The sequence below is a fragment of the Struthio camelus genome, chromosome 3 (genome assembly GCF_040807025.1).
Source record: "Struthio camelus isolate bStrCam1 chromosome 3, bStrCam1.hap1, whole genome shotgun sequence".
In the NCBI taxonomy this organism is placed as follows: Eukaryota; Metazoa; Chordata; class Aves; order Struthioniformes; family Struthionidae; genus Struthio; species Struthio camelus.
Genome location: NC_090944.1, coordinates 105,606,518 through 105,628,138, shown reverse-complemented (window position 1 = coordinate 105,628,138; position 21,621 = coordinate 105,606,518). Strand labels below are relative to the sequence as shown.

The following is a 21,621-nucleotide window of genomic DNA, read 5'->3' as shown; positions in this document are numbered from 1 at the left end:
CCTTATTTCACATTTATTTCACTTCACATTAATGGTATTATTTAAACCAATGTTCCTTTTTTATGCAATGTAATGGAAACATCAAAGAGTACAATTAGAGAACTTATTTTTGAAAACTTTATTTTAAAAAATAAAAATATTTGGTTTTTACGACCAAATAGCCAAAACAACTAAGTTTACTGGAGATAGAGGAAAAAATTCTTAAGCCAACAATGAAAGATGTAATATAATGACCAATGGCCAGAAAAGCAACAGAATTATACATGTATTTGGTTGTATATGACATATATTCTGTGTTTCTATTATGCCTGAAAAACAAGGCTTACTTGATGTCACACAGCAGAGCCACTCCTCTCAATATCCAATGGTCTGCAGATACTATTGTCCTTAAGTAGATCACAGTAATATAGGTCAGATCTGTCCTCCTGGGTTTCTTGTAAATAGGACAAATATAGTGTTTGGTATCCTTAGGACCGGTCGTATTAACAGCAAATATATGCACCACAGGAAGCTGGACAAAAAGAATCTTTGGCGTAGATTCAATGAGTTTACCATTTCGTCTGTCCCAGCCAGCTCCTTCCAAGTAGAGCCCATAGATATACACTCCTTCCTGCGTGGAGAGTAAGCAGATACGTTATGCAAAAGAAAACATCTGCTTTATAAAATGAATAATTGACTTAAGCCATTAAAATGAATACATATTTTATATTAGAAGTATCTGACACTGAATATTTCCCAACTATTTATTTTTAAGTTAGTTTCCCAACTATTTATTTTTAAGTTAGAATATCCTCCTTGTTCAGAATACAGCGCTACTGAAATGGATGACAAAGTAGTTTAATAAGCCCCTTATACAGAATACTATATGCAATTTCCTCTAAAGTTTCCTATATATTCAATAAATACACCTATATTATTCCATGGCTGAAGAACGTTTAGAGAGGTTGCTTTGTCCCATTTTTTAGAAAGTGAGACAGATGCATAAATTCCAAAAATCAAGGGATCGTAGAATGAGTTTTTTAATAAAATATTTTTATAAATGCAAAATAAAAAATGAAAATCTTTATACTTTTTATTTAACTTCTAAACTGAATAAAAGCGATATTAACTTTTCTTCTAGCAATCCAAAGTGACTTAATGATGCAAAATAAAAGTTAAATACTGAAATTAATACTGAAGCATCTTTGTGCATTATACATACAGAAGGAGGTACTGTGATTTCCTCTTTGGTTTGCTTTAGCACTTCATTATATATTGTAACTGTATCTAAAGCCCAGCCTTTATGTGCTCGAGTTGCTTCTTGTCTCATTGCTGTCAGGAATCCTTGAGAAATTAAGTAAGTCAAAAATTAGGTACATCTCATACAAGGAAAAAGATCTAGCTCAATTATCTGCATGGGTCTGCACTAAATATTACTGACATATTCAGAGTTCTATTTAAAATGAGCACGTTGACTAATGACAGCCAGATTTGCTTTGGGACGAAAAATAGGAACGAAAGACAAAACTGGCATATAATGCATTATGCAGAGAAAAACTCTTTTAAATGGAACATAAAATAATATAATTTTGTTAACTGAACAGTTCAGTAGCTAAAAAATGTTTGTTCAGGGTCCTGGCTTACCTTTTATCATTAGGCAGTAAACCACAGGATGCATGGTAGATCTGTTCTCAAAGAAGGAATTTGAAAGCAGACAAGATATCAGTTATGTCTGGTTGATATTTATGTATGTTGTTATGTATGGTTGATATTTACACAGAGAAAGCTTAGGAAAAGGCAATTTTTAAAATGAAAGCAATAGAAAAAATAGAAGAAATTACACTGATAGGAAAAAAAGATGTGTTTGAATGTAAGATGTGTTTGAATGTAATAGAAAATGACTACGTGTAGGGAACCTGAACAATGAAGTGCCTTTGAAGGATGAAAAATCTGTATTTGGTTAGTGGAGAAAAGCAAGACCTAGACAGAAATGGAAGTACAGGATGACATGATCAAAGCAGTGAGCTGGGTGATTTTTGGAGTGTTGTTTTGAATAGATATTACAAAGGCAGGTTTGTGATAACAAAGGTTTGAGCAGTAAAGGGCTGAACAGTGTAAGCACAAGATGAAAAATAAATAGGCAGCAAAGGATATGTTATAAAGGAACAAGCTATAAAAAAATGAAACACTGCTACAGAAACAATCAGGTATTTGCAATCAGCGTCTCAGAGGATGATAATGTAGCCAGCAAGAAAACAAGAGCTGCTGTTTTATGCTGCTGGATGAAGTGCTACTTGGAGCTGTCAAAAATAGAGTGAGGCGAAAGGAGAAAAGTTAACAATAGCGAAGGGCATACTTGAGAGTTATCACCATAAAGACCTAAAGAAGAAATGGCATCAGCTACTCCTTGATGGGGCATAAAGGAAAAGAAGAATAGGGCTTTGCTAGCTGTCCGCTTCAGCATATTCAAGCTGGAGAAACACCAAATGAGATACTGATAAGGAGGGTAATCATGGAAGCGTGTGGTCATGCAGTGGAAGACAGCATTTCAAGATATAAGAAGTGGTTTAATGTCCTGAGAAACAATTAGAAGTTAAGATACTTGTCACAGTTAGAATATTTATATGCAATATAAATATAATTAATGTAGTATTTGAAATGAACATTGGACTAAATAAAATGTATTAACTTCTTCAAATACTATATATTCTGATATATAAAAAACAAATAAAACAGTCTGAGCCATGCTTCCAAATATAATTAAAAATTAATTACATCTCTACAATATGAAATTTGCTGTTTCATAAGCATCTTCACTTCAGATACCTTCCCTACTGTATGGACTTTTGGATCATGACAAACATGTTCATTCCTCCCTAATAATGATAATTTATAGAAGACAAACACTGATAATTGCTAAAAAAAAAGGACAAGGGATTTTAAATACAATTATTGATGATACTCTATAGTACTATAAAGAGATTTCTCCACTAAACTGATAAAATATATTCCCCGTGTTTCAACTTTATAATGCATTTGTCAATACTATGATAGATTCAGAGCCTGATTCTGCACTGCAATCAGTCTAGATTTTCTTGCAGAGGCAGCACAAGGTAGTCCAATTTCTGATTTGCCTCACTCCAGTCCATTTTTAAACTCGACTGCATGGTTTGCTTTACTCACTGTTTTCTGGTGAACAGTATTATTAATACAGTAACTAATAAGTATCCAACACTAGCCTATAGCACACTCTTTGTGCTTAGCTGACTACTTTCTCCAGGTACTGGAACAGTTTTACAGAACACAGAAGTTGAAGCAACCATCAAGATCAAGACCTTCTGTATCTCAGCTTTGTTTGCTTTTAGGCTAAATAGTTTGTTTGGTCAGAAGAATCTGGTCCGTTATCTTCTTTTATACCGCTGTTAGTGCTGTTCTTGAATCATCAGAGATTAATACGCTGTCAGAGTCCGATACTACAGTTAGCAGCTGTGCCATTTATGATACAAACGGAACAATGTTTTGACTGGCTTCTCAGTAGCAGCTTTTAACAATAATTTTGAATTCTCCCTTGTTTATCTGATGTACTTGTCACCTCAACTGTTCTGACAGTGACTACAAAAATGACTTAGATAGTAGTAGTTTTTACAGTCCTGGTCATACAGAGGTTAGTAAGAATAGCAACACCACAAACTGAAGATAACTTGTAAATATTCAAGGATTTTAGAGGTTAATCCTAATGAAAAAAATTTCATAGCTGCTATATGATATAATTTTCCTAAGAGAATTTTATATGGGCAGTTGTTTAGGCTAAATGTGATTCCTCTAGGAACATGGATCTAATAAGCTAATGATTTTTGTTACGCATGGAGATGGTTTCACTTATTTTCCTTCCTCCTGTAAAATGATATATACATCAAGCTATAACAGATAGCAATAGATTAGGTTTACTTGTCCTTCTCAGTATATTCCTAATGAATTTGAATAAACTACTCATTAAATAATCTGGAAATATGGAAACACTGTGAAAACTATATGTTGGGGATTCTCTGTGAAAGATAGATAATTGCCATAAATTCTGGTATAGTTGTATGCTGCTACTGTACCTTTTATAGACAATATATTAGATTATATATTAAAGCCTTGGATAAAGCTTTTGCAATTTGCAGGGACTAGATTCTAATTCTATTGGAACTAGAAAAGCAGGTTGAAACCACAGGAAAAGCAGGGAAAGTATATTTTCTTTAGATGCTTTACCATTATCATTTGCAACAATATGTCAACAAGCCAGAACATTTATCTGTTAACTAATTTTTTTTCATTTTTGGAATATAAAAACTGTATTCCTGCGCCAGACCACACGACAAGCATCCTGTCTCTCACACTAGACAAAAGAAGATGCTTAAGGAAATAATGTAACAGGCAAAATTATATATAAATCCCTTCCTGTTTCCGTCCTTCCAAATTCTAGCAACCTGGAGCTTAGGGACCCCTCAACCTGAAGGTTAAGTTTGGACAGTCATGTTTTTAGCTACCATTGGACCTGTTTCCCATGAATTTGTCTAATCTCTTTTTGGAACCCACGTATTATTTTGGCTTCTATAACATATTCCAACAGTGATGAAAACTGTTTCGTAAGTATAATATTAAAGTAGATGATGTAGTGAAAAATCATTAAATTATGACTAAATACAATACATTATTACCTAAGTCCTTTCAGTACCCTACCTTGTGGATTAAAGAATCCAGTCATCCAAAACACATTTGGTCTTCCTTCATATATCCAAGTAGAGAACTGACTGTTTCTTTCCAAAAGCTCAGTAAACCAGAAGCCAAGTGTTGAAGAATCCCAAGATACTCTCTTCCATATTTGAGGAATTCGAGCATCATACATATTATCAAGAGCATCTCTCAAATTCTGGAATGAAATTATAATATACCAACTGAAACAACCAACATGATAGTTTTAAAGAGTACCTTGTATATAATAAATACACTTGTACTCGCCTCACTCATAATAATAGTTCCTTCTATGGCTAACTTAAGATCATTCAGACTGTTTCGTAGTATTGTGATGACCTTTTGCATTCGGTCGATTTCTTGTCGAAGAAAAATATTCATAGAGTTAAGTTGTCCCATTTTAATTAAACGAGCTTTTACCTGAAATACAGGAGTCCAGAAGAAGTAATTTAGTAAAACCTGAAATGTGGAAATACTGTTGTCATATATGACAGCTTAACTTTTTTGTACTGCGAGAAGTAAATAAGTAAATAGTATGCTTGTACTTTGAATTATCCAGCTGACATTTACAGCTTTAAAAAAAACTGTTGCAGGTTTTTAGTTTAGTGGTTTTTTTTTTTTTTTGGTCTGCATGATCTGAGGACACTACCCAATTTCTCATGGGTGTGCTTGAACACAGCTTCTCCCAAAAGGCCTGGAAGACCACTGCCAAATAAAGTCAAAACTTTTTTTTCTGTATCTTTGCATGCACTTTTGGAAGTCTAGCCAGTCTCCATGACTTCTCTCCATGGTCAATGGTTAGATGTTTTGTTTTTAAATCAAAAGGCCTCATTTATATTCACATTGATTGAGAAAAGGTATTGGCTGCTTGCCGGAATCTGCCACTAAGTACAGAGTCTTTACTATAAAGAACTATAAAACAGTTCCTTTTTTTTCCCCAGAAGTTTTTATATGAAAATTTCACAGAGAGAGAATAGTAAGAAAACACCTAAGATTAGCTTGCCTCATGAGGTATGTAATCAGGCGGAAGTTTGTCCAGCATGTCTTCAGCCAAACGATAAACAATGGCTTCACGAGTTTCTCCAACTCCTCCACCACTTTCTTTAGGCTGAATATTGGTAATTGTATCTAGAACATCAGCTGCTGTGTTACTCTGATATCTGAAAGGTTAAGTATGTTAGAGATTACATAGGATTTTTAGCAGATAAACTGTATACTTTGTAGAATGTAAACTGAATACTGAGAAAAAACATACTCTGTCCCCAAATAAATTTGAAACTCAGAATAAGAATTCTTTTCTTTTGCTTCCAGCACCAAACTGAATGTACTGATCATGAACAATGTCTGGCTTTGTGATTGTAAAGAGAGGAACATGAACTGCCCTCTACCTACCTGTTATACACTTGCTGCTTTTCTAGTTCAGCGCTAAGAGTAGACAGCTCCACAGGCTGTTTCTCAACCGCTGAGAAAGTAAGGCAGCAGAAAAACCTATATATGATTTTTAGGGATTTTGAGGGAAGGGGAAAAATGACATATGCCTGATAAAGACTTCTAACCAACTGTTTGCTGGGAAGAAGCAATGAAGGTTCAAGCTGCCCCTTTATTAGTTAGGAAATTCATTCTTCCTTGAGGTAGTTCAGGATTAATGATAAAAGCTGCTAAATTTACCACCCTGGAGATTAAAATCCTCTATTCCATACTACAGCATGGGCACTGCTAATGTAAATGTATGCTCTGAATCAGTATAAAGAACTGAATAAATTAATGTTGTGTGTCATGCCCAAAGATAGTAGAAAATGTCAGTCCCTCAACACAAGCAGAATTACAGGAATACTTTCATTACAATGCTATCTAGTGTTATAGACCTATGAGAGGCAGTAAGAAAGAAGACATACATTGTATGTGTTTGTGTTGCAGGGCTGGCATGGCCTACTTTCACCTTACGGAATCAGCTACATGAGGAACATATGGCCTTAGTCTGATTCAGAACACAAATTTATACTGACTCAGAGCATAATTTTACATGTCAGTTTTAATTATTGACCTTCATATAACACCGATCTCCGCCTATTACTTTGTCATACATAACTACGTAAGAAATGAAACCAAAGGTTGTGCCACAGGATAGAAGCATGTGAACTCCTAAAGCAGTTAGGCTTTAGAGATAAAATCATAAGACTACAGAAACTAGGTAGTGCAGCATTTCAACATAAACTGTTTTTGAATGCAATTATAAAGACTAAAAAAAAAAAGAAAATGTAAGAAATCATTTTCTGGTGGTTTGCTTCTCAGAGGATATCATTCCAGCTTCTGAACAAAAGAATGGTGGGCCTCTCACAGTTTTTAATAACACTCGACTTTAAACTCAAAACTCTCAATCTTTTTTCCACTTATGGTCCCATTTGAAGAATGACAGAGTTATGCAAGACAACATACTAGCAGAAACGTTGGATGAAATCAATTTTCTCTTGCACTCATGGCTTCATTCCTAACTTGGATGACCTTCTGGTGGTTGTAACCCTTACTTTCGGTCTAGCTGATTTAGCAACTAGTGCTAATACAGACGTGAACCTTCCCCTCTGTACCATAAGTACTGTTCTTCCAAAAGTGCAGTCAGTTTATCCTACGTGGAAGGAGTAGGTCTTCTGATTATATCAATTAAAATACAAAATATTACAGAATTATAAAAATGCACTGTCTTTCCCCAAATCAAAACAAAAATAAAAACAATTTGAAAAGAAGGCAATATGCAAACTTTGGGGAGAAGCAGATGACTGAGAACACTTTTTGAAAGATAACCTCAAAGGAGCAGAATCAAAGGTTAGCAATTTTCCTTTCTTTAATGATATAAGCCAGGAATCTTCTGGAGAGAAGGAATCATCAGCTGAATATTGTAAGAAGCAGCGAACATGAATAATAACAGCAGTCTACAACAAGAATACTTTTATTATAAATAAAAATAGAAAAAAGATGCATTTTCATGTGCACATAATTTAAAAAAAAATCATCCAGGAAGAAGTGAGAATAAAACAGAAACAAGAAGTTTCATTCATGCAGCAGTGGGCCACAGTGAATATAAGACACTCTGAAGCAATTTTTTTCTCTGCTTTGGAAAAACTGACTTTGCTTTACATTGCAAATGAAATGCTGAAGTACAGGTGCCACCAATAATAATAAAAAAAGAGTGCACAAGCTTGCAGAGGAAGTATCATGTCACTGCAAAGGAGATCACTATACATAATGAGATTTCTCTGATCATATCTAAATGTAGAGGTCCATGTAACAGCTGGTTGCCTGGACTGTCTTTATAGGCAATGCAAAGAGCCATGATTCAGTTCCTCTATTTTAGATGTCTGCTTTGCAATGAGAGAAATTCCACTTTATAAGGACCTACTTCTCTCTATTAAAACACAGAAAGTTTTGGGTAGCTGCAAAGGAAGCTAAAGTAACATTAAATGAAACGCATTCTCAATGTCAGCTTTGCCTCTAAGCAAATATTAAGATGAAGCAGTTGTACTAGTTTAGGTACGTTCTTCCCTGAGACAGTATTGCACAGAAAACTGTGTCACAAGAAGAAGAAAGGAAGGAATTTTCTATGGATTTTAATCTGCTCCAAAATGTATATTAAGGTTATTTTCTTATAGAGTTTGGTCTCACTAAACTATCATAGTTTGATAAGCTGCCATCAGGTATCTTCTATCTTAGAAGCTAAAACCATGAGAAGCAAGAATTGTGAATGCTTTAAAAGAACATGTGAAATGTAACTGAAGCTACTCCATTCATAATCATGTATATGTACTTCAAATGTTTCCATTTCAACAGTAGAATTCACATGAAACCTGGATTTCCTTGGAAAAATATACTCTTACTCAAATATTTTACAGGGGTTTGATTATTTCCACATACTAAAAGTAAGGGTCTCTGGCATCAAGATACTGAGACCTACTTACGTAATATCGGCGTTAGGGTGAAGACCAAAGACCTCTGGGCTGTCCATGGCAGGGAGTGACTGAATGTATTCAAAATATTGTTCCAGTGTCTTGCACACTGGAATTTTATATCCAGTGTAAAAACAGAAAGTGCTGTCAAACATCCTTTCATTAAACCACACCTGTGCAAAATTCAGAGAGAGAAACACAAAATCACTTTGCTGTTAGGAGTTCTTCATCTTGTTTTCACTCCCGGAGAAACAGAGTTCTTGTTTTAGCTACCTCTACTTTTACTTGAATATATGAGTAAATCATTAAAAGTTACGTCTTCTAAGTTTGAATGCATAGTTCCAGCTACGACTTTTTAATTGTTTCTGCTCCTCATTGAAGAGAAATCAAGGCTAGGACCTCACTAGCAAAGAACGATGTTTTGAAGAAATTTAACTTTACTCTGAAGTGTCTTTTAAGTCAGTGTAGAAATGCATATTCAGTAGAAAGAACGTCTTCTGATTTCTGTGCTACAGTTGCCAATAAAAATGACAATAACTATATTTTCAAGGTCTCTCACCCTTGCAAAGCAATTAAGAAGACGCTTATCAAAGTCATCAGTGACTCGGCCTCCATATTGCACTTCTCCAATCATGTAGCGTACTGTGCTCCATGATATACCCTGGAGGCAAAGAAAATAAAAGGTTGTCGTTATAATACATTACAAAAGGATATTCAGCCTGTAACTTGAATATTATCTGCATCTCAGGAGGCTTTGAAATGCAAGCTGAAAAGATTGTTGTTGGAAGAAAAAAAATGATATTTGAATTCAAATGGATTTCCTAAGCTCAGCTCTACAATTTTAGACTGGAGTTGGGCTTGATTCTGGTATTAGAAACATCCCTTGGTATTTCTTGTGTGACCTGAAATCACTCTCAGCTGCTACTGCCTCTTTTCTTTTTTTTTTTTTTTTTTCCTCCAGTTTCTCATCTTTCTTTAACTGGCATTGCATTACTTTGCAAGGAATGGCCATTCTAGTAAATTATTCCCTGCTAGTAGCAGAAGCCCAATTGGCAGCCTGAGAGCAGTTCAATTGGCTTTGTTAAAACCTCATATTTTATCTTCCTTTCCAAAACAGGTATTATATGGAGTTGTTCATATGTATAGAGTTTTAGATATGGTGCTGAAAAAACAAGATCAAATTGTAAAGTTCTTAACTCTTACGCTTTTTTTTAGTATGAATGATAGTGCACACAAAATATTTCAGCCTGACTGTCTTACAGAGAATCTGAAACTTTGATCATTGCTAGCTGCACTGAAAAAAATAGTGATGAATAGACTATTACAATATAAAGACACTAAGAAAAAACGATTATAGATTCTATATAAAGCAATTAAATATACTGTATACAAGTTTTAGTATTCACCTTCTTGATGTCACATTCATCTAGATGATTCTGTATAAACTGAACACTCGCTGTAAAGTCTGCTGAGTTAAATTCATAGGGAATATTCCAACCCAAAGGGCCAAATTTGCGTCGCTCCTTAGGAAAATACAATTGAAAACAAATATGCTTATAAAACATCATATTATTTTGTTTCATTATTAAAATTCAATTGGAATAAAAAATTGAAGTGAAGAAAGACAGCCTACAAAACAGCTATGTGCCTCATATACATTAAGAATAATCAAAATGTTCCTAAAGTACACCATAAGGGGAAAATACAGAGAGAAAAAGCAAAAGAATCATTTATTACAGCATCATTTATTGCTACCTTTACTAATCAACGTATCAGACGCACGTTTGAAATGTCTCATGTCCATGTGGATGATCAGGGTTTTCAGATTTTTATTGTAAGCAATTTAAAGAATTACTGAACCTCTGCAGTTTCAGCACGCTCACCAGTTCTAACTAGACTCTATTTTTAGTAACGACAGTTTTGATTTTTTAAATGCATGTATTAATGCTCAGTTATCCAAAGGTTTCTACATTACCCCTTTTGTCTTCAGTGTTTCAGTGTAATGTTTCAATATGCATGGCTGCCTGTCTACCTCTACCACACTTCCTCAGATCCTGAGCGACTGATGATTCAAATTTATTGTTACATACATACTTGTAAATAAAATTATAACACTGCCAACATTGCCATAACATTGCCAACAGCAAAATAGTTTACCATAAAAATGTGAGGATATCATCTGTAGCCCAAAGACATTTCAAACACCCAATAGTTTTACATTCCTCACAACTATATTTTATCTACCTCAATTACCTCCCTGCTCCATGAAAAATTTTCAGAAGAAGAAACAAAGAATAAATTAAGAATTAAATTGTTTAATAGCGCTGACATTTATTAAACAAATAAGCAGAGTAGTACTGACGTTTTAAAATTAACTAAGTGATAACATACTTATGAGAGTTTTAAATAACCAGGTCAACCATGACTGGCAGAAAACATATGAAATCCTACCAGAGAATCTACAGAGAGAAACGCTTAACATTTAGGTACCTAGCTAATGATCAGGAACATTCAGGCACCTAGCTACTATATTTACAAATAACTAGAACTGTAAAAAAATCCTTTTATTTGTCCAAAATCTGGTATTACGTATAAGCAGATGAACCAATAGTGCGTTAACCAATAGTGCACTGCAGAAAGGTGTAATGATTTGCTGCCAAATTCTTTGAATTACTGCATAAGCTATATTTATCAAGGCAGTCTTGTCACCAAAGTATATTAGGAATTGGTCAGTTCAAAGGCAGGGCAATGTATATGTTGTTTCCTGATTGACATTCCATAAATAAACTTGCTGAATAGATTAATAGCTATAATTTTTTTTAAAAGTACTGATGGTTCAATAAGCTTACATCTTCTAGTTCTCCAAGTACAGTATACTCATAAGGCAGTACACAACACAATGGTCTCACTAGTTATAAAAAGTGGAAGGAGTAAAAGATGCAGGAGATTGTATCTTAATAGGGACCTCTGATAAATTGCCTCTTTCACCACCTTTGCTACATCGAAAATACCAGCATTTCAGAATTCTAAACTATTCTGAGATCCTTAATTAAAAGAAGGCATACTCAGAGAGCTCAAAAACCTTGGCATTTGTTGCACTCTCAAGACTTCTGTATCTTTGAAGTATTAAATACGGCCATAGCCTTGCTGATATCGAAGTTCATGTGGAAAACTCATATTGACACAGACACAAATAAGATAAAAAAAAGGGCGTTACTAATGGAATTTTACTTTATTTTAGCCATCTAGAAAGTAGACAGCTACTCTAAGCTGTCTACATCTGTATTTCCTTTAAAAACAAGGGACAGAAGAGAGATATATCTCCAGAGAATGATTCACTCCATTATAGAGAGGCACCTAAGACAGATAAGCTGATTTTCTATTTGGGGATGCTTATCTATTTCTATTGACTACAAAGAGACCTGACTTGCTTACACCGGATGACTAACTTTAGGACAACTAAAATTACGTGACAAAAATCCTTGGTCTAAATGTTCACAGAATTAAGTTTGTGTAAAATTTAAAAGGCCATTAACAAAATAAAGTAGCTTGAAATAGAGATTACAAAAATTAAAAGCTCCTGCCCTACAACCTGGTGCTACAATATATATCAGAATGGGTATTTTCTATCAGGAACCCCTGCTAAAGTGACTTCGTGTGTTATAACATTAATTGTAAACCTTATAAGAAATACCTGAACAGTAGAATGCAGGAAAGCTACAGTGTAAAGCAAAGGCTTCCACATAGGCATATTGCTAACATCTAGCAGATCCTGATTAATTCCTGAAAATGTTCTTTTCAAACCAGCACGCACACCTTGGGGAGGTTCATTTGTGAATTTTATAGCAATCTATCATGAAAAAAGAAGATAAAGATTTATTTATTGAAACAAAAACGGCAACATACTAAAACGCCAATCATTAGTTATCAATAAAAGATATAATGCAAGCAGTTGATACCTAGATTGAAAGTTGAAATGCAATTAACTATTAACTGCATAAAAGGAGCACATATTAGATCAGTCCAGAAAGCCTATGATATACATTAAGATACCAAACATGGAACTCGTTCACCCTACTGACACAGCAGGGTTCCACCATCTGACACGTCCCAGGATCTGAGGATTTTCATCAACAACTTGGAAGCAGTAGCCATGCATTTCAAAAGGCATCATGTGGTTTTCCATCTCTATTTCAAAAACTGGATGGTGGAAGAGAACTATACAGATTAGATGGTAAGAACTGTCTAAACCATTCTGTTGTATTTCTGTTCCCAAGATTTCACAGGAAATACATAGAAATTTTGCCTCTCCTCAGATCAGATGTTCACAGTTGCTACTCTGAACTCTGTGGCTATGACTCCATCAGTAAATTGAGAATGTTCCTGGACGCCCTGATCAGCAGGCATGAAATTCACATTTGTGCCAGTAAACTGCCATAGCCTCCGAGGCTATAGCCCCTTAGTTACATCGAAACTGCCAAACAGGACTAGAAAATAGTTCCTAGAAAATTTTAACTGTCAAACCACGCCTGGAAAATATTTGAAAGAGCGCTAGTTGGCACAGGTTTTCATATCAGACAATGTTGTAATAACTTACTCCTATGGACTGTTGTATTCCAGTGCTGGGGAATATTCATGGGCACACTTGAATCTATTAGTACAGACACAGAGTGGCCTTACCAGAATCTGTATTCCTTGAGATAGTTTCAAATGCTGGAAGAATTCAAACAATAAAATAAGCATTTTCCTGCTGCAACTCTAAGTATGTATGTGGCTGGTTTGGGTTACATGGCAGCATATATTTAAAGGACAGTAAAGACCAGGCTGCCCACAGGCTGAATGCAAGCATGGTTCTGAACTGTTTCTACTTCTGAGAGACACTTAATGAAAGATGTCCAGCGAACAAGTACTTCTCCTGGCAGTTTTACTATCTCTGTAACTGAAGTTCTCTACCATAAATATTTTCAAGGAATGACTTTTTAACTTCAATCTCACAAACTCTTCTTTCTTGGCTGGACAGGCTGTCTCAGAGAGAAAAGCTCTGGTCTTCTGCAAAGACCTACCTGCACATGAATGCAATACAGCTCTGGACTGGATGGGAACACTTGCCAACCAGTTTTTCTACTTTTCAAAGGATATCCTGCTCAGACGTAAAAGAATGTTTATACAAAAGAAAAAGCAAATGATTATCTCCTCTCTTCTGAAAAGGAGCTGATCTTTGATTTGTCAGTTACCCAAATTCTGGAATTCCTGAATTTGTTGATATTTTAACAAGTTACTGTAGATTGGGAAATCACAAGTGAAATATTTGAGACAAAAGTAAATGAAGATTCATCTAGCAGCCATGTCAGTTCTCAGTCATCACTTTTAAGCAAACTTTATGTTTCTATATCCCACTACTTAAACTCGTGGATTATTTCCTTTTTTTTTTTTTTAAGAGAGAGAATAAAAGACAATGTAGATCCATACAGCCAACTTTCTATAAACAGTATTTTTCTATGATGATATGCATTTTTTTTAACTTTTCTGCTAGTATATTTGAAAAGGGAATGGATCTGTTCCCCCTCCCCGCCTTAAGCCACACGCATCTAGGCTAATGTTGTTCATCATATCCTAGATATCAGGAATAGTATCTATTTTTATTGAAAGAGAATGGGAACGACTAGGAAGACTCACACTATTTCTACAGGAAAGAGGTCTTTGAACACAGAAGTCTCAACATACAAGTATTATTCTAGATACTAACTTGATCTGCTCTAAGAGTGCCAGGAACTATCCTAAGTGACTTAAATACACTTCATGAGAGTTGAGGTAGCTTTCCTGGTACTGATGAAAAACGTCTTTTCAAGATCCGCAGAACAATCATTTATAGTTTACCCAGTGAAGAACAGGTTACTTCACAGTAGTTGATGTTCCTTGAGATGTGCTGTCCATATATTTCTGTACTCCTTATTCTTTACTTCAGATAGGAAAGTCTGGGAGAGTCCAAGATGAGTTGTAGGCATTACCCTGTACACAGGGCACTTGGCTGGGCAAAAAAGAATATAGGCAAAGACCAATAGTTTTGATTCAAGCGTTTGTGTGTACAGAACTAGTGTGAATGCATACATGTGTAATGCATCTTAGAGGACTTCCAGCTACTGGTAAGTAACCTTCATGTTTGCAGTGTCATTTGCATTCTAAGGTAAGCACATTTTTTTCTTAAGCATTTTTTCCCCCCGCAATTATTTCATTTCCATTGACATTCTTACTCTGAATAATGATGTTAGGTACCTGAACTAAACAGTTGAACCAACCTGTAGCAATGTAATTGGGAATTTAGGATGTGGTTCAGTAGTTATCCAAATTCGAAATGTCTCATTTGGTATCTCAGCAGTAAGAAGTGTTTCCAGTAGTTCATCCATGAAATCCAGTCCAAGATGACAATTCTGAAGTAACACCCAGCCTCCCTGAATAAAAATATCAACTATTACTGTACAAAAGTTAGTACAAGTTATTCATAATGTCAAAAATAACTGGTTTTGAGCTCTTGGTCTATTCTGTTCCTGACTACTTAGTATCATTTCATTTGGTGTTTGGTTTTATCACAGTTAAAGCAAATAGCAAAAGTAAATGTGAAAATTACTTCCACATCCTGCAGTTCATAATGCAAATAAAGCAATCACAGCCAATGTTCTAAGCAAAGTATCAGTGCTACCTAGTGGCAAAAAGAAGTTATTCCTGTCCTCTTCTTTCCAACAAAACATGAGTTATTAGCAATCCTATCATCAGTTGCAGAAGAATGTAAGATTGTAATAGATGAAGTAATGGATGAAACCTAAGAAATACTTAAAAAAAATTTATTTGTAAATAACATAATCTTAAGGTAGCGAAGTGAGGTTGTAACAAGACTCTAAAACTTTTCAACTGTTAGTCTCTCTGAAATAAATGCATTTGTATGAAATTCAACCTCCTGCATATTAATTTCAATCTTATTCAGCTCTCAAGTTGCATGAAAGCTCTATTTTGATCATTATGCCTCTGCACTTCTGCTTATTAATTTAAATTCAATCAGTTCTTGTAGCATCACTTCAGAAGCCTGGTGAATCAGAAGCTTGATACTAAAATTCGACATTATGTAATCATTTCTAAATAGTGATGTGTGGATTTCATTACAGCTTGTAATTTCATATTGTTTTAAACTGTAATTTCAATTTTGTTTTAGCTCATTTATAAAGACATAAACAATATTTTATAAAAAAAATCTAATTGAAATATTTCTCGTGAACTGATGGATGATAAAAATAAAGATAAAAATGAAAAGTGTTTTTTTTTTTCTATGGGGATCCATGTCTTCAATTGATTTGTCACATGTCCAAAATGAATCAGGCTCAATTTTTGAAAATTATCTTCACATACCACAGCACAGCAGTTTTAATCATATTATATACTCTTGTCTAGAGGCAGAAAAAAACCCAGACATTTGTCTTCATATTCACTGATTTTATGTTGTTCTTTCAAATCTGATGCTCACTTATTTCTCCCTCTGTAAAACGTGTGTACCACCGAGGCACGTGGTTCAGAAATTGTTGCTAGCAGCTCTACTGGAGTGCTGTTCTGAGTATCCTTATGTTTTCAACTAAGAAAAAAGAAAGGTAAGGATGCCCCAGTTCTCACCATTCCAGTAACCTGGAGCTGATGATGACCATTCTAGAGATCTGGACATAGAGAAGTATGAGAAAAGTATATGTACGTTCACACATTTTGAAGAATGTCACCTGCTATAAAGATTAATAATTCTTTTTTCTCTTTTCCCCAAATTATGCATGTATATATTCCAGTGCCGGTGCTTTTCAAATCAGCTGTCATAACATTTGGTAGGACTTGAGAGGTTACTGGGACACAATACAGATAACTGCCTTGGCAAAGGCTGCATTAGCTAGAGAACTTTGGATTATACTGTAATGCCTAGAAAAGGTACGCAACAAAGGCCATATACAAGTATTATGCATGTCTATAACAGGAAACACAAATGAAGCAGACTGTACTATGGTCAACTGAACAAACAGTATCTGGCAAGGGATTTTTTTTTTTTGCCTTAAATGAAGATATCTCACAGATAGGATGCAATACAATTGGAAGTCCCCGAACTGATACTGCCTGACCTTTTCTTTTTTCTGCATGAAAGATACGAAATCCTGAAAAGCCTCCAAATTACTTTAGTCTAACAGCTTAAGAGGACATCACCCTTCAGAAAAATCTGAAAAATTAAGCATTTCCTCTTCTCATTGCGATTGAACATTACAGAATACAGTGACAGAAGACTTGTTTAGCTCAGATGGAAGTCTGAACAAATCTTGATCACGAATCTGCCACAGTCTCAAAATAACAGGGTTCCTACGGAATGTTCTGCATTCTGATCTCACTTTCACAGTTTGTGCTTCTGAAACGCTAATGGTTGATAACAGAGAGCCAAGGGAGTAAAATGGAGGTGTTATGTTGAGAGGAGACAAGCTTTAAAACCCATAATGGATATGTCTCTTTAAATTTGTATCTAACTTTTGATAAATGCTCCTACTGGAGGTATGAAACCACGTACTGCCTAAGGGATAAGCAATATGGCTGCTGAGCAAACCCAAAGCCAGTTCAGTATTCTTTAGATGCAGATAAGTAGTACAAGCGGCAAGGACTAATAGTTGGTTAAGGCCATATGAAAAATATTTTTCATTTGTCAATGTAGCTCTTTTACATTCTATTAATAAAGACATTCTAGTCCTTCAGCCCGCTGGAATAACACCTGATGTTTTGAGTTTACATTCAACTGTGTCGGTAGGCTCTCATTTGGACCTTGGCTACAACCCTTTCAGGTGTCCTGCTGATTGGACGGTACTATCTTTACACTGTAATTTTTATGTTGTAGTTGAGGTTTCAGCTACCATCTTTCTGGAGCTGCTTAAGACTTCTCATGTTTTTACTGTTTCAGAATGTCATCTACCATAACATAACATACTGCAACCTTTAAAAAAGTTCTCAAATATTTTTTGGAAAGTCTTAGACAACCTTGAGATTCAAAGAGGCCCTGTCATTAGCACAGATGTGAGGAAAACGTGAGATGGTATTAGGAGATGCAAGGAAGTTCTTCCTCGGGCACATCCTTACGTGTCTAGAACTTTAATCTGTGTTTGCATTCACCATGTTATTTAATAGACTCTATGTAGGTTCTCAGTACCTCACAGAGGAGAAAAAAAAAATTCCAGTACAGAAGTGGGAGCTGCCATTTCTGCAGGACAGAATAAGGATGCTGTGTCCTTTCACCCTTATGTGACAGTATAGAGATAAGAAGAGAACGTGCTACCTCTGAAGTGCTGCTCAAAAATACTGCTGGCAGAATTATTGACTTGGACTCTGTTGGCACATGCATATCCTGCAGTGGAATGCTTTTAGTTTCAGGCATTCAAGGACTTTTTTTTTACTCTAAGATATGCCTGATGGTAGGTGAAAATGCAAACTATCAAAGACTGGATGCAAAAATAGGAACTAAAGAATACTACAACATCAACTTGTATTTCCATGTTTTTCCCTACCTGCTGTATTGACATTTGAGTGAATTTGCGTGCATGAACTTCTTGTCCTTGACCCATAGAGATGGTCCTACATTCTACAACAGACAGGAAAGTATATTATTAATAAAATTACATTCTTGAGACAAAAGGAAGGAAATTTCCAATTCAGTCCAAAAAAAGTGGTAAAAATGCATTAAAATTAAGTGCAATTTTTATACAAAGATAAACAATTATTAAATTAGAATCCCTTCAGTATTGTATTATACTAGTATGTATATATTTTCTAAACACTGAAATGTTGTAAATAGCATTAAGATATACATCCTTAATGTTTACAGTGTTTTCAGAAGTGAATGACTTTCACTAACACTATTATTGTCTATAGGAATTTGTGTCAAATTATAGTGAAGTCACAGTATTTGAAATATGACTGTAGACTTTTCTTCAAGCGTAGGAAGACAACAAGCCACTTGTTGCCACTAGCACAATCTGTAAAATTACAATTGTGAACATATTTACGTGAATAATATCATAAATATATGGATCTACTTTGTTTAGACATCCAACTCAGTTTGTATGCACAATTTTAAATATTTCCATAAAATGTAGACATAAAATCCAGAAAGGTAAATCTTGCAGGTAATTTCTGTTAGAAAGTAATCTTGTAAGTAGATTGCTGATTATTTTGTTACCTGCAGTTAAGAAGATTTTAAACAAGAAAATGGTATTCTCAGCATGTCAACATTTTAAAAAAAGTCAGTACTGTCTCTTTTCCAATTCATGACTTGATAATGAGTTGAGATGATAACAAGTTATAAGAATACTGAAAACACATTACTGCCCAGCTGCACACAGAATGATCCTCAGCACCATGTCATTTGTTTTAAATACTGCTTTCGCAACCTTTAAGACTATGCTTCAGGAACAAATAATGGTACAACAGGACATTAAAAATACTTTCCAGAAAAAAAATCTCTTCTGTATCTTGAACAACTCATGACAGTGAATAATTATTTTCATACCCAATTTAAGCTTCCTAGCCAATGAATCAATCTGAATAGTTGGGTCAGATCCCATAGATAAGAAGCAGATGAGAGGTGTTCGTTTGTCACTTTCCTCCCAAGTTTTTTCTAAATTCAAAATGACTGGTTCTGTGTATTTCTCATCCAAGGAATCTGCAATGTATTTCCTGGCTTGGGAAACAGTGCGGTCTGGACACCAAGACCTAGGAATAAAAATATACCCCAAGATACAAATTCAGTGCCTTTTCCTGTTGCAAAACCAGACTTACATAAGAAACTTCTACTTTTATCAAGTAAAGATTTTTGCTTCGGAATATAAAAATGTTTGTATGTTTGCTCTTCACATACATAGTAATACACAGAACTCATACTCTTTCCTTTACCTACAATTATCCAGTACTTTTTAGCTGCTTACAATTTTGCCATACATAAAGCGTTTGTACCAAAATGTTCTATTTAGGGTACCTTTATTAGATTGGGACTTTTTTCACTTTAAACAGAGCCTTTGTATCTGAGAACAGAAGTAGGGAAACACAAGATTGTTTTAGCCCTTCAATAAAATTCTACAGATGTTTCATTAAGTTTCCAGTACCTCAGTGCTTTAGGGCAGAGACTCAGCTCTTTTGCACTGCATTGCATTTGTACCAGGGATGTGTCTTCATTGCTCCCATTGAAAAAAATCCACATCTGGCCAAAAGATGTGACTACAAAAAACTTTGAATAATAGGCTTACTAGAGACTTAGTATGTTGCCCACGGCACGGTACTTAGACACTCCTAAAACTGGTCATTTAAAAAGAAACAAGGAAAACAATAAATTTCAAAACTATCTATCTGAATGGTTTTACACATTCAGTGGCTTTTTGCATGAGGCTGCAATGCGTCCTAGTTCACAGTTTCCATTTGTCATGACATAAAAGCAAAGCTAGGAAATGTCTTCTAGAAATAACATTTTTAGACTCTTCAGAGAATAGCTCTGAAGTGAGTGAAAGTTAAATAATATCTCATGCCATACAGAAATCATTTACAATTATGTTATTATGATAATAGCATACTGATAGACAGAGATAGTTGGTGCAATTATGTATGCTGGTCCCCAAAATTTTCTGAAGATGCTCACCTGATAAGTAAAAGTTTGCGACAGGTATCAAGTGAATCATTATATCCATCAGGTATGACTTCTTCCTCAGGAGCATCTTTATCAAACCAACTTTTCCATCCCTTTTCATTACGAGAAACCTAAATTTATGATGTTAATATATGCATACATACACGTCAGCTACAATAACATCCTTTTGGAAATGTTTGGAGATTCTGCCATTGCAATAGAAAATATTACATGTAACATTAAGGGACTAGAGCATTTTAAGACATATCCCATGTGAGTTGTCATTAACACATTAAAATCAGAAATTTTGGAGTTAAGATGCAGGCTCTTAAGCTAATCTGTTACTCAGAGAGGATCCTCCTCCCAACTACATACAGCTAGTTAAGAAAAATCATTAATTAGAAGGAACAGTCTATACTACAAGAGAAATATACTGTGAATGATTTATTCCTTCTAATCACAAAGCACTAAGAAACAAAGAAAAATCCTCCTGTCCCAGTGCAGTCCAGACAACCAAGGAATCACATATTGAAAATTACAGGCTCTAGTAAGACTTCAACTTAAGAAAGAATAAATCTGACCACAAATATTATCATTCTTTAGGCTTCTTTTAGAACCTATGACCTAATAACAAATCAACAAGGGATAATGCCAGAGAGAGCATAGTGAAAATTGCTATGCAGTTGAGTCTTCAGTGGAGTAACTGAGAAAAGTCAGCTACAATAATATTCACAGATTGCTGGAAAGAAAACAAGAAACATACTGATACCATCTGTTCCACAATACAGTTCCATATACATAGCATAAATGAAGGCACTCTATCTGCTTGACTGACATAGTTTCAAGCAGAAAGAGCATCAGAAAAATCTACATATAGTATGGACTGGGAGAGAAGTTGGAAACAAACATACAGGGACCTCTTCCAACCTCAAATTTCCTATAATCTCAGGTTCAGAAACAGCAGCTAATGGCCCTTTGTGAACTACAACCCAAATCTGAGAAAAAATAACTTTATAAGCAAACAACTCAATTCTACATAATCTGACGCTAACCTGAGCAGATGCTAGGAGAATATTCAGAGGAAGTACCTTCTCAAAGCATCCTCTGGCCACAGCCAGAGACAGGGTATTGGGCTAAAGGGACTTTTAGTGGACTCAGTAAGATCATTCTTAAGTTTTTATTACATATTTCTTTACTATTACCTTTCCTTCACCCACAGATGGAATTAACAACAGGAACAGGATCATCTACATGTTTAAGGAGGAAAATTTCTTTTATGCTAAGTATAAATTAAAT

The 21,621-nt window shown here is 35.0% G+C and overlaps 1 protein-coding gene across 1 annotated transcript in view; it reads right to left on the bottom strand.

Moving 5' to 3' along the window:
* Positions 1-21,621, bottom strand: part of DNAH8 (dynein axonemal heavy chain 8) — a 178,628-nt gene continuing 157,007 nt past the window's right edge. Inside the window, exons 81-93 of the mRNA XM_068939550.1 lie at positions 20,338-20,456; positions 19,219-19,421; positions 18,218-18,291; positions 14,951-15,103; positions 12,349-12,504; positions 10,061-10,177; positions 9,214-9,315; positions 8,667-8,827; positions 5,720-5,876; positions 4,984-5,136; positions 4,705-4,894; positions 1,202-1,323; positions 1-610 (exon numbers count right to left, since the gene is read on the bottom strand). Coding sequence (XP_068795651.1) covers positions 323-610; positions 1,202-1,323; positions 4,705-4,894; positions 4,984-5,136; positions 5,720-5,876; positions 8,667-8,827; positions 9,214-9,315; positions 10,061-10,177; positions 12,349-12,504; positions 14,951-15,103; positions 18,218-18,291; positions 19,219-19,421; positions 20,338-20,456 — 1,995 coding nt within the window. The 3' untranslated portion in view covers positions 1-322. The remainder of the gene's footprint in view (positions 611-1,201; positions 1,324-4,704; positions 4,895-4,983; positions 5,137-5,719; positions 5,877-8,666; positions 8,828-9,213; positions 9,316-10,060; positions 10,178-12,348; positions 12,505-14,950; positions 15,104-18,217; positions 18,292-19,218; positions 19,422-20,337; positions 20,457-21,621) is intronic.